Consider the following 16,239-nt stretch of genomic DNA (forward strand, 5'->3'; position numbering starts at 1 on the left):
TGTTGGCAGTGATCCATTAATGAGTATTATTTTTTTAAATATAATTGTTCAACTAACTGGAATTTAAATAAAAACTTAAAAAATGTAACTCTCCATCCAACAGCAAATTTACTATTATACAACCCTCCATTGCTGCAATTTGGAGAAATACCCACTGGTATTCTATCCTTGAGATAATTTGTTTGTCTTTTTGTATAACAGTATTTATTACCAGACAGGTGCAGTTTTCTGGATTAATGAAAACTTTAAACCTTTTTAACTCCCTAAAACGTAGTGAATTTTATATACGTTATTTCCGTTTTGAGGATTGATTCACTTAGATCAAATAATAGATGAAGAGTTCCAACCTCATTTTCTATTTTCAAACTCACATCAAGTTTATTTGTAAAATATTGTGTTTTTAAGGAGCAAAGCTTTTATTTCCTTGTGTATTTTAATGTGGTCTAGTTACTTTTGTTGGGTATGTAAAGTACTTTATAGAAATAAAATTCTGCACAAATATTTGGGTCACAATTTGAAATGCTTCAAGAGGTTCCACAAATGATGGGATTTTTTTATGCCATGGGTTTCTTTAAGGTTAATTAGTTCAAATCTCAAGGCACAGTCCTGAGAGTATAATGCAAGCAGAATAAGCTGGCATTATGAAATAAAATTTAGGTAAGTCAGCATCTAGGTCCATAGATGTTTTGATCTGGGGTGCCCAGTTCACTACTAATCATTGACTTATACCTTTCATTTTGCAAATATCTTTTCAGTTTAGGAAAGAATATTCATGTATCAAAAATGAACAAAAAATTATGGATTCTGTTGCCTTTCCTACAGATTTCTCTTTATTATTGTGCAGGTCCTAGCTGCAAGCTTTATTTTGGAGAGAGACTTTTACTTCATGTCTTGTTTTAAACTTTGTTTATGTTATATGGGATTTCACAGAATGCTTGATATCTAGTGGATTACCTCATTTAATCCTCACGTCATCCTCACAGATGGGGAAATCGTGAGCCTAAGTAACAGGCATTCTGTTACCAGGCCTCACGCTGCTAACCTCTGAGCTGCCTCTTTCCTAACTACATCTTTCTTAACTATTCTTTTTTGGGAGGAGGGAAGGGACTCATCCCATTTCTCAGCTACAAGGCTGATCCCCAAATTGCTACAAGTCTCTTTGCCTTGTCTATTTCCTGACATATGTTAGTCTTCGGCCGTTTCTTGGCCTTGGGGTCCACGAAGGGACAAAGTGTAGAGTAGATAGTGCATGCCTGGTCTGGGGATGAGGCGTATATGGTATCCTCTTGCCCTTTTTATCATATGCAGATGCCCATATAAGGCTCTGTAACCTTGTGACAATCACTCTATTTGCTGTGGTGGGAGTGGGATCAATGGGGAATCTGTAGTCCTGGGACTAGTGTACCTGACACATACTTAACTAGTACTGGTTAAATAGAGATAGGGGTTACTTCAGTATGTTTGGGCAGATTTTAGCATTTAGTATTATATAAAAATACGAAAAATACTTTTTAAAAGAATAATTAAGACTTCTGAATTTTTTGTGTGCGTTTTGAGTTTCTTGTCACTTTGCAAGATAGCCTTTCTGTCACTTGAAATATGTCACAGAAAGAGATATTATGTGCTTCTCATAAATATTTTTATTCATTTTAACAAAATGTAAAGGCAGTCTCTCTTTCTCAAGGAAACCAATCTCATACTGAACTGAGAGAAATTATTTTTGCTTATGTTTTACAGACTTTGAATAATGAGATGAGTACAGATGATGACAATGAATATGCAGAAGAAAAGGAAAGTTACATCTGTGCAGTATGTCTGGATGTTTATTTCAACCCATACATGTGTTACCCTTGCCACCATATCTTCTGTGAGCCCTGCTTACGGACTCTTGCCAAAGACAATCCTGCAAGCACTCCCTGCCCGTTGTGCCGGACAATTATTTCCAGAGTCTTTTTCCAGACAGGTAACTGTTCTCTTTCACTAACACGATTGCCTGATTGTGCTGACTACAGCTTTGTTCTCATTCTTAAGGTACTTTATAAATGATTATAGAACATTATTGAAAATCGTATACAGGATGATTTCTTATTCTCTACTTTATAAAACAGTGCTTGCCCAACTCATAGAACTGTGTGAAAATCATAGAATCCTAGATGAAAAGAAGTTCTCATGTCTAATCTCCTACTTTATGCTGAGATCTTTTCCTAAGATATTCTAACCAGTTGTTCAGTCTTGGCTTGGACATTTCTTTTCTTTTTTTTTTATTTTTTTTTATTTTTTTTAATGTTTATTTATTTCTGAGACAGAGAGAGAGCATGAGTGGGGGACGGGCAGAGAGAGAGGGAGACACAGAATCAGAAGCAGGCTCCAGGCTCTGAACTGTCAGCACAGAGCCAGACGCGGGGCTCAAACTCACAAACCGTGAGATCATGACCTGAGCCGAAGTCGGTCGCCCAACCGACTGAGCCACCCTGGCGCCCCTTGGCTTGGACATTGCTAATGGCAAGGGCATTTCATTAAAACTTGAAGCAGCCCTGTTGATTATTTATTCCTCATATCTGCCTTTTACTGCTACTCATTCTTTGGCCCTTGTTATTTCCTCTGGAGTCTTTGAGAATAATTCTGTAAATATCTGAGGAAAACTCATGCCTTTCCCCCCACCTTCCATGTCTTTTCAACATCCTTATTCTTAAGGTTTTTCTTCTTGAATGAGAAGAAGTAAAATTGGAGCGAGGATTTGTTTAATTATCAGTAAAGATGAAATATAATTTTTATTTTTTTTTTAATTTTTTTTTAACGTTTATTTATTTTTGGGACAGAGAGAGACAGAGCATGAATGGGGGAGGGGCAGACAGAGGGGGAGACACAGAATCAGAAACAGGCTCCAGGCTCTGAGCCATCAGCCCAGAGCCTGACACAGGGCTCAAACTCACAGACCGCGAGATCGTGACCTGGCTGAAGTCGGACGCTCAACCGACTGCGCCACCCAGGCGCCCCGAAATATAATTTTTAAAACATACTAATGGAGGGGCGCCTGAGCGGCTCAGTCAGTTAACTGTCCAACTTCGACTCAGGGCATGATCTCTCAGTTCATGAGTTCGAGCCCCGCATCGGGCTCTGTGCTGACAGCTTGGAGCCTGGAGCCTGCTTCAGATTCTGTCTCCCTCCCTCTCTGCCCCATTCCCTGCTCGCACTCTGTGTCTCTCTTGCTCTTTGTCTCTCAAAAATAAACAAACACATTACAAAAACATACTAATGGAGACAGGAAAAACTAATGAATGTGGAACGTAGAGAATTGCTAAGGAAAAAGGGAAGAAGGATAGAAGTAAGTAGAGCTAACATTTATGGAGGGGACTACTCTGTGCCACCCATCACAGGAAAAAATGCTATCTCCATGTTCTGCAGGTGAGGGTGGATGAACAGATACACAAGCCAGATGATGCTACATAGTAACTATAATTAGGTGAAGTATTTGGTTTTAAATATTCTGCCACCTGAGTTAAAATAAAAGTAAGGACACAATTAAATGATTCTCATGATTCATTAGAAGAAGTATCCCACTTCCCAAGAGTAAGCAAAGGTTTTTCTGGCACTTGAAAGGGAATTTTTTATGTGATTTCTCTTCCAGGGCATACTAAGAAGTGGAGTAGGCAGTGTCCTCAAAAACATCTTCAGAGCAAGTGGCGTATCAGGTTTCCTGACATCTTCTGGTATACTTTGATAAAAGCTCAGGAAATACCAGAGTATAAATTAGGGAAAGTGACATTGCTAGTAGCCAAAACGTTATGGTCTAATTTTCTTGTAGAAATAACTTTTTAAATTATAGAAGTAATACAATTTCATTATGGGAAAAATCAGAACATCCAGTTAAAGTTCTAAGCTCAAAATCCTCTATAGTCCTAACATTTAAAGACCACAGTGAGTGAGTATACTTCCAGAATATTTTACATACATGTACTTAATTATTTTTCTTACAGAAAAAAATGTGACTATATTGTACGTAAGGCTTTTAACCTGCTTGGATTTACTTAAAACTCTTGTGATTATATCATGATCTACTTAAACTACCAATATTATGGGACATTTAGTTATTTGTCATTTACTTAATTGCTGATATATGGAGATAAATATTTGCACACATCTCTGAGCATTTCTTTGTGAGGGATTTCAAGAAGTAGAACTGGTAGTTAAAGCTGTTGTGTGTTTTAAAGCTTTGTGTATGTTGCCAAACTGTGCTCAAAAACTGTTATAAGCAGTCTTATACAAGAGCTTATTTTCTCCACATTCAGGACATTTGTTTTTCTTGGCCATGACCTTTGCTGATTTTTCTTATGGTTTGTTCATCTTTTTCTTGCTTATTAACAAGATTTTTTTTTAATTAGTGTCAGCTTTTGTCCTATGGGGTAAATCATTTTCCTGTTTTGTCATTTATATTTTAGTTATGTTTGTATTTTATGGATGTGCAGAACTTTTATGTGGTCTCATGTAGCAACATAGGTCTTTAATATTTCTAATTTTGAAGTTAGTAATTAAAAGACCTTACCTATTAACTACAGAATTATATAAAAATTCTCTTTATCCATATTTATTTTAGGTTTCCACTTTGTCCTCCTATCCCATATTTAACTCCATTTAGCATCTTGTATGATGCATGGTTTAAGTAAGAATGGAGTACTTTTGGGGCGCCTGGGTAACTCATTTGGTTGAACATCTGACTTTTTTTTTTTTGGCTCAGGTCATGATCTCATGGGATCTCAAGCCCTGCATTGGGTTCCAAGCCAACAGGGGGAGCCTGCTTGGGATTCTCTTTCTCTCCCTCCCTCTCTGCCTCTCTCCTGCTCATGCAAGCTCTCTCAAACAAACAAACAAACATTAAAAAAAAAAAAAGAATGGAGTCCATTTTCTTCCATATCCTTAGACATTTATCCTAGTATCATTTGCTGAACAATCCTTTTTTCCTATTCTAGTTGAATTGTCATTCTTTAAAAAGTAATAATAATTACTACAATGTAAGTGTGTTTCTTAACACCTTTTTCTTTTCCATTCATATTTCTATCTTGCCCTATACCTCTTAAAATTATTCTAGACTGTGTTTTAATAACTCACAATTTTTTTTTAATTTTTTTTTTCAACGTTTATTTATTTTTGGGACAGAGAGAGACAGAGCATGAATGGGGGAGGGGCAGAGAGAGAGGGAGACACAGAATCGGAAACAGGCTCCAGGCTCTGAGCCATCAGCCCAGAGCCTGACGCGGGGCTCGAACTCCCAGACCGCGAGATCGTGACCTGGCTGAAGTCGGACGCTTAACCGACTGCGCCACCCAGGCGCCCCTGATAATTCATAGTTTTTAATAGACATTTATATAATATTGGGTGATTGTTATTGGATATCTTCTTAATAAATTTCTGCAATTTCCTTCCTAAAGGCTCTGCACAATTCTTATTAGTTTTCTGCCTGTATATTTTTTGTTGTTGCTATTGTAAATTATTTTTTTTTTCCTCTTCTGGTTTCAAATGCTTTTGGTGAAACTTTGGAGAAGTTAGTTTACAGTCTTAGAGTATTCTCTTAACCTTACTGAACCCTGACAGTTACTTATTAAGTGAATGAATACTCTCAGTTACTTAATGTCAGCATTCCAGTTGCGAACAAAAAGGGATAATTACTGTCAAAGGTCAGAGTGGGAAAGCTGTCATTTCCTATAGGAACTCAAGATATTTGACCAATGTTTCAAGGGTTGGTTCTAACATAATTCTGTTACAGTAACTCAGTGGATAGAGATAATAATGAAATTCCCCCCAGATTTATTCCATAGACTGTACCTCAGCAAAATGATTTTAAACTTGTACTGTAACATTCACTGGTTAGGTAATTGTGCTTAAATTAACAGTATTGGATGTGATCTTGATAAAGTAGTTAACACATGAGAAGTTGAGAAGAGGAAGTGGGAAAGGATAAGTAGAAGAAAGGGTAGAAGGAGTTGATACCTATTTCTTTAAGATAAGTCAAGATATACTGTTGAAAGTTGATCGAAAAAAAGTTGTAGCAGACACTCTTCGTTGCTAATTAGTACCATTACATCCTTCTTTTCTAATATAACTCTGAGTTTTATTCTCAAGTATTCAACTCTCCCAGCATAGACCAGGTGGCTCCTGGGTAGCAGACCTCATCCTTGGCTTCCTTTGCCAGTGATTGGTTTACAAATCTGCATGTGGTCCAGTTTTGACCAATGACATGAGAAGAAAGTTTGTCTTTACTCTTAAGACATGAGATTGAAAAGCCATTCTCTCTCCCATTGGACATAAACAAGAAAGTGTGTAACAGAGATAGTTTTTGGCAGCCATCTTATGAATAAGTGGGGAACCCGCTTGGTACAAAGCCTTTATTTTTGAGAGCACAACGAAGGAAAGAAAAGAACATGAGGTCTTGGGGTGCCTGGGTGGCTCAGTCGGTTAGGCGTCCTACTTCAGCTCAGGTCACGATCTCACCGTCTGTGAGTTTGAGCCCCATGTCGGGCTCTGTCTGTGCTGACAGCTCAGAGCCTGGAGCCTGCTTTGGATTCTGTATCTCTCTCTCTCTCCCCTCCCCTGCTCATGCTCTGTCTCTCTCTGTCTCAAAAATAAAAACATTAAAAAAAAATTTTTTTTTAAAAGAAAAGAACATGAGTTCTTGATAACCTCATTTAACCACTGAGTCAGCCAGCTTTGAAGCCCACACTACCTTTGGATTTCCTGTTCCATTAAATATTAAATTTACTAATTAACTAACACAGTTTGAGTAAATTTTCTGTTAGTTTCAACCAACAGCATCCTAACCAATAAAAGCATACTAATAAAAGGTAGTCAACAAGGAAACTAAAAATGATATGATTCACAACATTTTGAGAGGTTAAAAGATAGTTTAAAAAGACTTAAATCCTCTTGCAAGGACATCAATAATATTTAAAGATAATAAATAGTAAAGAGGTTTCTGGAATGGTTGCATGAGAGGCTCAATCTTTACTCCAGTAAAACAGCTATTTAACTGATACCACTCTACCACTATTCTTGTAAAAGGTTGTACCATCAAGACCTTGTAGCATTTGGATATCCACATGCAAAAGAAGGGTGACTTTGGAGCCACACCTTACACTGTTTACACATACACAAACATACACACACACATACACACACGCACACACGCTAATTAAAATGGAACAAAGACCTAAATGTAAGAGATAAGAATATAAACCTCTTAGAGAAAACATAGGTGTAAAACTTTTTGAAATTGGATTAGGCAATGGGTTCTTAAATGTTGCACCTAAAACACAACCAAAGAAAAAAACAGATAAATTAGACTTTATCAAAGTTGAAAGCTTGTGTGCCTCAAAGGGTATGATAATCAAAAAGATAGTAATAAATGTTGACAAGGATATGGAGAAATTGAGACTCATATATATGTTTGTTAAAATATAAAATGGTGAAGTCACTTTGGGAAACAGTAGGATAAGTCCGGACATGGCAGATTCTAAGTTTGCTTAGGAGATTGGGAAAGTTCTGGTGTGTCCTAAATTAATTAGAGTCCTTTTGTCTTGAAGGTGAGAACGACACCAGTGTAAGCAGGTTTAATCCTTTCAGACCAAGAGCTCCCACATCAGCACCCCAACTCTAGGTCTCTACAGGGAGGTGCTACATGCCACATAAGAGGATCTATAGGCCACCTAAAATCAGCAGGCCAAAGACAGGAAAAGGCCATGGTATATAAGCATTATGTGGGGTAGAAGTCATCCAGGTGAGAGAGGAGAAATCCCTCAGCCAAGGATATCATGGGAGGGTGTCATATTTTCTTGAATTGACTATCTGACTGAAGCCTTCAAACCAAGCGTGTCACTTACCCTATTGTGGACTGACACTGAATGATCTTCCTGTAGGCAGTCCTACTACAGACCCAGTATCCATTGATCCAGGATCCCAACCCATGGTTATATAGTAGATGGGAGTGTCCCAGGTATTGCAAAGGGCGCCACAGAGTGAGTGTATCCTACTTCCCAACTGTGAAATGACTCACTCCTGTCCCCCCTCCCCATTCAGATGCACTCAAACCTCAACAAGAATGATTTCCACTCTTGTTCCACCATTTTCCTCCATTCAAACTCCATCTCCATTTTAACCACACACAACCCCATACCCACTACTCTTGTGCCTTCACCTGGCAGAACTAGGTGCTGATGAGCAGATATCCCAGTGAACGCCACTGGAAATAGGAAAAGGAAATACGTAAGTCTTTACCTTATGTATAGAAGTCCCTAACTAAATAAGGAAATGACATTTAAGCTAATCTAGAATTTTAAGCATGGAAGAGGCCTATGATGTTTTCACCAGGGATATTTTGGCTGACTCAATAAATGGGGGATGTTACTGGCATCTAGTCACTAGGGACAGGGATGACAGATATCCTAGAGTGTTTGGGCCAGTCCTGCACAGTGAAGAATTATTCTGTGTTCTGTCTGATTTCCTCATGTCCTGCTGGGATTTGTCCAGGACAGATAACTCATCCCAAAGAATATCGCACTTCCTCTTTTTATCTACTGTGTCGGTCTATAATTAATTGGTCATGGTCTATTATCCCTATTAGGAGCATTTCACCCTTTCTCTTATTCTCTACCACTAAGTCTGGTCTGTTAATTCTTATGCTAATAATGGTTTTGTTCTTGTGTCCATCCATGCCTCTTTTGTTTTTCTGTTCATTTTGTACAGAATAGTCACTAAGCCTGAAATCTAAACTCATTCTTTTTATCAGTAAGAGTACCTAATTTTGTCTTCCAGTGCAGTCATTCTCAAGCTTTAATTTGTGGATTATTTTTATTATAAAAAAAGTATCAAAGTAAGCATAATATTTAGAGCAGTGTTTCTCATACTGTGTCAGTGAAAACCCACAAACTGTCTTAAAATCTTCAGGGATTAAAAGGCAATGCTTACTTTGCACCTGTGTAAGAGGGGCAAGAAAGTGCCATTTGCCAGGGGCCTTAACTTTCCTGGTGAAACTCATTTTGTACCCCTGTGGTACCACCTTTACAATTTTTACTGTATCTGTGTACCACCTGAATTATTTTTTTAAGAAGTTTCCTCATATCAACACACCTTTTTTCTTAAATACTTATATTAGCTTCATCCTTAGCAGTGTATTTGTGAATGTATGTGTTTGATGCTCTACTTAATATACATTTTTTTTCTAATTTTGTACATTAAATGGGTAACTTTTAAATGTTTAAACATTTTCATTCAGTATCACCCAAAATCATTTCACATGTTGCTAGTGTTTTGCAAACCAACTCTTGAACACCAATGACTTATTCTTACAGAGGTTAATCTCCAGAAAACAAAAACAAAAACAGCAACGCTTAAATAGTCCCTGGGGATTGGGAGGGGAGGTAGAAATAAGAAGGAGTAGAACAGATCATTGTCATTTTGTTTTTTGTTTCGTTTTGCCCTTCTATGCTGTTGGATTTTTTAAACCAGAGCTATATGTGACTTTGACAGTTTTAAAAGTAATAAAGGAAACTGCATCATTGGCTATGATGTGGTGCACAGGGAAGATGGAATTTCTGTCTTTCTTTCTTTCTTTCTTTCTTTCTTTCTTTCTTTCTTTTTCTTTCTTTTAAATATAATTTATTATCAAACTGTTTTCCATACAACACCCAGTGCTCATCCCAACAAGTGCCCTCCACAATGCCCATCACCCACTTTCCCATCTCCCCCACCCCTCCCGTCAACCCTCAGTTCTCAGTATTTAAGAGTCTTTTTTCACACAGAAGACAGAATTACAGATTCTTCGAAGGCAAGGATGGATGTTGTGATAACCTTTTGAGGATCTAGTGATATATCCCTATCCCTAGGATTTCAAAAGCCTTTTTCTAAATCTTGAAATGTAACTTTACATACAAAATAATAACAGGATGCATCATCACAGTATAAAGTACTTAATATTTTGTCTTTATCTTAGCAAGAGCTCGGTAAATATTGTGGGTAAACTGGGCTTAATTTAATAGATCACCTCTTAGTCTTATAATTCCTCTAGCAGAGGGTAAACTAGCTATTCTTGGGTGATGAAACAGTTACTGAAATGATTCTTGAGTGCTCCAAAGTCATTAAAGGACATCAGTAAGTATAAAGTGATCACAACTGCTTGAGGTGAAAGCTTGGATAAATGCTCTCCCCTGAGAAAGTCATAATAGTAGCAGATTTCTCCTGGGCCTGAAGGGTTAAAAATGATGATAATTACTTTTTCATTATTCTGGTATAAAATTATGAGAACAAAATATTGTAGCAAATACTAAATGGACTCACTAAATTAAAATGGATAAGTCATTAATTATGGCTTACCTAGATATTAAAATAGGAACTCCTAAATATTAACCTCAGTTCAGCATAAATTATATAATTATAATGATTCACATATTGTAAAATCTGTAACTCCATTTCAACAGTATCATATTTAGAATTTTGGGTTTGGTTTTGTCCCCGTTCTATATGCCTCTGTCATCATGGTGCATATTTAGCTGGAAAATGGGACTTCCTAAGCAAGATTTTTAGCTTTGAACAGCTTATGAGTAAAGAATATGAAAATGAGGTTTTAATTTATTTTCCGAGGACACACAGATAAATACTCATCAGTGCTGGATGAGGTATTCCTGGTTGGCCTCCCTTCCCAGCATGCAGAGCTTTTCTGGACCCCAAATTCTATAGGGCATGCACTTACTAGTAGACCTTACAGCCACCCAGGGTGAGAACCTGCGAGGCCTGAAGAGATTGATATTACTGTATTTCTTTGATTCAAACTAGTCCTATTCTACTGAATGCAGGCTATGATAGCAGCTTATCTTTTCCCCTAACTTGTATTGTTCCCTTTAGAGGTGAGCATTTTTTTCTCTATGTGCTTAGGCTTTCCATGGCTCATATAAGAGAGAGTTCAAGTACTTTCTAGAATTTAAAGTGAATATCATCACATCTGTTCTCTGATTGGTCTGTGTTTACTTCCAATGAATATTTTCTTTTTCACTCATAAGGAAGTCTCTGAAAGGTTGAGAATTTGATTCTGCATTTTTTTTTTAACGTTTTATTTTTGAGACAGTCACAGTGTATGAACAGGGGAGGGGCAGAGAGAGAGGGAGACACAGAATCTGAAATGGGCTCCAGGCTCTGAGCTGTCAGCACAGAGCCCAACGCGGGGCTCGAACTCACGGACCGTGAGATCATGACCTGAGCCAAAGTCGGACGCTTAACCGACTGAGCCAACCAGGCGCCCCTGATTCTGCATTTTTTTAAACTTTCTCCAATCAGCAGCATTAGATTCAGTAAATTCTTGACCATCACATATAGAATGAACTGAAGAGATGATGCAGTAGGAAAAATTGTAAAAGATTTTTCCCTTTTATCCTCTCTCCTGAGCCAGGATTGTACTCTGGTTATTCTCTTGCTACACCTGTAACACATTTTTCCCTTTTTTGTCTACCTGTTTATTTCTACCTTTTTTTTTTTAAGTTTATTTATTTTGAGAGACACAGAGACAGTGCAAGTCAGGGAGGGGCAGAGAGAGAGGGAGACTGAGAATCCCAAGCAGGCTTCACACTGTCAGCACGGAGACTGATGCGGGGCTCAAACTCACAAAACCACCGTGTGATCATGACCTGAGACGAAACCAAGAGTCAGTCGCTTAACTGAGCCACCCAGGTGCCCCTGTTTCTATCTTTTAATCTTGAGTCTTATTGAGGGCAAGGACTGGGTTTTTCTCTTTGCTGCCTATGGCATAATAACTGACATAGGAGATTCCCAGTAGATGTATACTGTATGTGTAGACACATCAAAGTTGCATCAAATGTGAATTTGAGGGAATTATGTTCGCTTGAATTCAAATTAAAAAGTTTACTCTTGTTTTCTTTCTTAAAGAGATCTAAATTTGTTGTCAAAATACTGTAACAATTTTTCATGCTCTTGCCATTTTAGTCAAATTAACGTCTAAAACTACTGTTTTCTTTTGCTTTACTCTAGAACTGAACAATGCCACAAAAACATTCTTTACTAAAGAGTATTTGAAAATAAAACAAAGCTTTCAGAAATCCAGCTCTGCAAAATGGCCACTCCCAAGCTGCAGGAAAGCCTTCCATCTTTTTGGAGGTAAGGAAACTAATGCAAAAATGTTTGGTAACTTTGTCTAAGATCTCTTTTGAAAGCGATTTTTTCCTAACTAAAATGTTAGGGGAAACATTTCTGCATTGGTCAGGTTTAAGTAAGGATTTTGCCAAGTATCTTCTTGCTGAAAGCATTAAATATAATAATAATAATAATAATAATAATAATAATAATAATATATGAAGAAAATAGAAAATAGAAACTGTGTAAGAGCAAAATTTGAGAAAAACACATGATTAAAGTACTTTGCCTTGTTGTCAATAACATTTAATATGTTTAATAGATGAATGAAATTCACCTCAAAAGTAACAGATTTGACAAAAGCTGTATTTGACAAAAACACTAGTATTCTTTATAAAGATCCTGAATAATTCATTATCATAGGTAAGTTGATTTAGTTTTATTATTTTACAGTTGTCCCACAAGTTTATGACAAGTAGCAAATAGAAGAGCATTGGTGTACAGAGTGTCTCACAGGTACACAGTGGAATAGGAACACCAGTTTCTGGGTTCAGGTTTAACTAGCTGAGTGGCCTCAGAGGTGTCATAATAACCTCTTCTTTTGTTTTGATTTTCTCGTATGTAAAATGGGAGTATATATATGTGTGCCACCGAATTAGTATAGTTGTAAGGATCAAAAGAGCGAATGGAAAAGCACATTCTAAATTATAACTAACTATACTACAGGTAGAAGGAATTAGCAAAATAAGGGCAAGGAAATTTCTGAAGCCTTTTTTACCTTTGAGAATTTGTTACCATAGAATGATAATCATACAATGTGGACATAAAAGATAATTTCTCCTTTAATAAAACGATGGCCAGAGCATAAAATACTGTGTGGTTTTAGTATTTACCACTTGTGATATTATGGGATCTGTTTGGAAAGCTCCAGATATGATCATCAGGGAATGGAGCCGGGGAGCTTCTACAATAAGACCTAAAAAATCAGTACCCCACAACATAAACCAAAAGGAGATAGAAATGGAGCCTGTATGATTGGGGCAAAAAATAAATTGATTTATGAAATCCCTGAGGTATGAAGAAAGTACTTTAAGGACAAATATAATTTTATAGAGCAGTCTGAATGAAGAAAATAGTTGAAGGACATTTTACAAACATATGCTATTTTATAAAGTAGTAACTGTAGAAACTCAGCCACAAATTTGGTATAGACACATTTAGACATATGAAAGCGAAGAGAAAATTTAAAGGATAACTTGTATGCTTTAAAAGATTCCTTTGGGTCCTACATACTGCTGTGCACACAAATTTTAAAAAGAATGAAGCACCTTTCTGATAACCCCACCATTTCCTTCACCTTTGTGTATCCCCAGATACTGAAGCTATAATTTAAACACTACCTTCTTTGTGATTTCATCATATTTGTCCTCCCCATAAGAGTTCCACAGAACTTAAGTTGTTAAAGGTTTTTACGGAGGAGGTTCAAAGTAGCTTTGTTATACAACCCAACTTAAGAAATATATTACTATCAAAAAAAAAAAAAAAAGAAAGAAATACATTACTGTCAAGGGTCTGTGGAGCTAAACAAGAGTTGAGCTGTCAGGCTCAGCCAAAATTGAAAGAGTTATTAAGCCTTTGATCACTTGGTGCAGTGGTATAAACAGGAGTCTAAAACTGGAGGAAATGCTGATTCTCCTTACCTCAATTCCATTTTGAACAGTGCACTGATCCAGATTCAGGCAGATCAGCACACATGTCGAGATCATCTGACTAATGAGGGGTCCCTAAACAAAAGGCAGTGGCAGTTTTAGCCCTGAAGGTGTACGTAGGGGGAGGGTGGAGGGGTGGCAATCAGCTAAAAGCAGAAAAGCACTGGCTGCTACTTAAGGGGCCGGGGGTCGAAGTGTCTTCAAGTTTCCCTGTTCTACCCCTTTTAAAGGGGTCCCATTAGAGGCACCTGAACAAGCCTTCTGCCCAAGGCCTCATAGAAAGAACCTAGGAATGCTGGTGTTGGGCCTAGGGATGTAAATATGTAAAAGAGCATCACTGGCCAGGGAGACATAAGGGAAGTTTGTCCTGTAAGGTCTGTCAGGTAAAGCTTCTGTGCTTGCTTATGGTCAGGCCTGAAAAACCATTCATAGGATTTTAATCATAAACCAGACTCCTTATTTGTCTGTATTCCTGAATCACCTTCTGTCCTTTCTGTTTACTTCGTGTTCCTCTGAATTTTGCATTATTTCTTTATACAAGTACACACATGTATATTTAATCAATGCTATTTACTTTTGCTTGTTTTTTTAACTTTGTAGTGGTAACAGTATATATAAATTCCTCCACATTTGCTTTGTCACTCAGCATTATATTTCTTGGATCCATCCATTTCAGTCCATTATATGAATGTGGCACAATCTATCCATTGTCCTGTTGATCAACAATAGAGTTAGCCAGTTCTTTATTATAAACAGCTGCTATAAACTTTCTTTTCTTGTCTACTGGAGCATGAGAGTTCCTCTAGAATAAATGTGGGTAGAATACTTCTGGGTCGTAAAAAAAGCACATTTTTACCTTGATTACCTAAACCAAATCATTTTCCTAAATGCCGATACTGATTTATCATCACCTTTGTCTACCACATTCGGTGTTTTCAGTCCTTGAGATTTTACCAATCTGATAGGTATAAAATGGTATCTCATTGGGGTTCTAATTTCAATTTCCTGATTACTAATGGGGAATAAACATAGCTTTATATGCATATTGGCAATTGAGTTTTTTCATCTGTGAAATCCTATATAAATTTTGTCCATTTTCCTATTGATGGTATTTTTCCTGTTAATTTTTGAAAGTTTTAAAATATTTTCAGAGCAGACTCCTTTTTCTCTTAATAATATGAATAGCAGCTATCATTTCCCAGTTGTGGTTTGTATGTTCTCATTATGATCTCTTTAGTAAATTGTGGCTTCACATTTGCTTCATCATCTTTCCAGTCTGTATTATCTGCCTTATGAAATTCTTCTCTATCCCCAGTGTCATACAGGTATCTTCCTGTATATTTTTCAAATAGTCTAAAGGTATTTGGAATTGACTTGTATTGTTGTTTTCTAAGTTTTGTGAGGGTTTTTGTTTGTTTGTTTTGCTATATTGTAGATAGGGATTCAATAACTTTGGCCTTTTTTCCTATTTACTTTAGCTACCATTTGTTGAAAATAATTCATCATTTCCCGACTGATGCACATTGCTAGTCTGTCATATATTAAATTTCCATGTATGTGGGTCTATTTCTGAGGTCTTTTTTAGGTTCTGTTGGTCTTTTTGTCTAATTCTTGGCCAAAACCATACTTTTTATTAAGTATAATTGAAATACAATGTTATGTTAGTTTCAGGTGTATAACCTATTGATTTGACACTTGTGCTCTTGGTTGTCTTTTTCCTTTGCCACTTTAAATACATCATGCTATTCTCTTTCGGCTCATAAAGTTTTTGCTAAAAAATCAGATGATAGCCTTATGGGGTTTCCCTTGTATAGAACTGTTTTCTTTTCTCTTATTGCTTTTAAAATTCTCTCTTAATCATCACTTTTTGCCATTTTTATTAATGTGTCTTGGTGTAGACCTTGTGGTTCATCTTGTTAGGGGCTCTGTGCTTTCTGGACTGGGATATCGGTTGAGAAGTTCTCAGGTATTTTTTTCGTATTCCTCTTTCTCTCTCTCTTCTCCTTCTGGGATCTCTGTAGTGCAAATGTTATTATTCTTGATAAGGTCACAGTTTCTTTAATCTGTTCTCCCTCTTTCTGCCAGTCAGCTTCATTGCTTTCCAGTACCCAGTCTTCCAGATTGGTGATCCGTTCTTCTGCATTAACTAATCTGCTGTTGATGCCCTCTAGTATGTATTTTATTGAATTCATTATTGAACTCATCAGCTCTGACTGGTGTTTTTAATATTGTCTGTCTCTGTATAATTTCTCAATGATTTCATCCACTGTGTCTCAAGTCCAATGAGTATCTTTAAGACCATTAATTTTTTTATTAAGTATTTTATTTTAATTCCAGTGTAGTTAACATACAGTGTTATATGAGGTGCATGTGTACAATATAGTGATTCAACAATTCCCTATGT

The 16,239-nt window shown here is 36.9% G+C and overlaps 1 protein-coding gene across 3 annotated transcripts in view; it reads left to right on the plus strand.

Annotated features, from left to right (window-relative positions):
* Positions 1–16,239, plus strand: part of RNF180 (ring finger protein 180) — a 206,383-nt gene that overhangs the window by 139,935 nt on the left and 50,209 nt on the right. For all 3 annotated transcript variants that reach the window (XM_045494411.1, XM_045494422.1, XM_045494432.1), the window contains 2 exons: positions 1,738–1,963; positions 12,025–12,150. In XM_045494411.1, the coding sequence (XP_045350367.1) occupies positions 1,738–1,963; positions 12,025–12,150 (352 nt within the window). The remainder of the gene's footprint in view (positions 1–1,737; positions 1,964–12,024; positions 12,151–16,239) is intronic.

The sequence above is a fragment of the Leopardus geoffroyi genome, chromosome A1 (assembly GCF_018350155.1).
Source record: "Leopardus geoffroyi isolate Oge1 chromosome A1, O.geoffroyi_Oge1_pat1.0, whole genome shotgun sequence".
NCBI lineage: Eukaryota > Metazoa > Chordata > Mammalia > Carnivora > Felidae > Leopardus > Leopardus geoffroyi.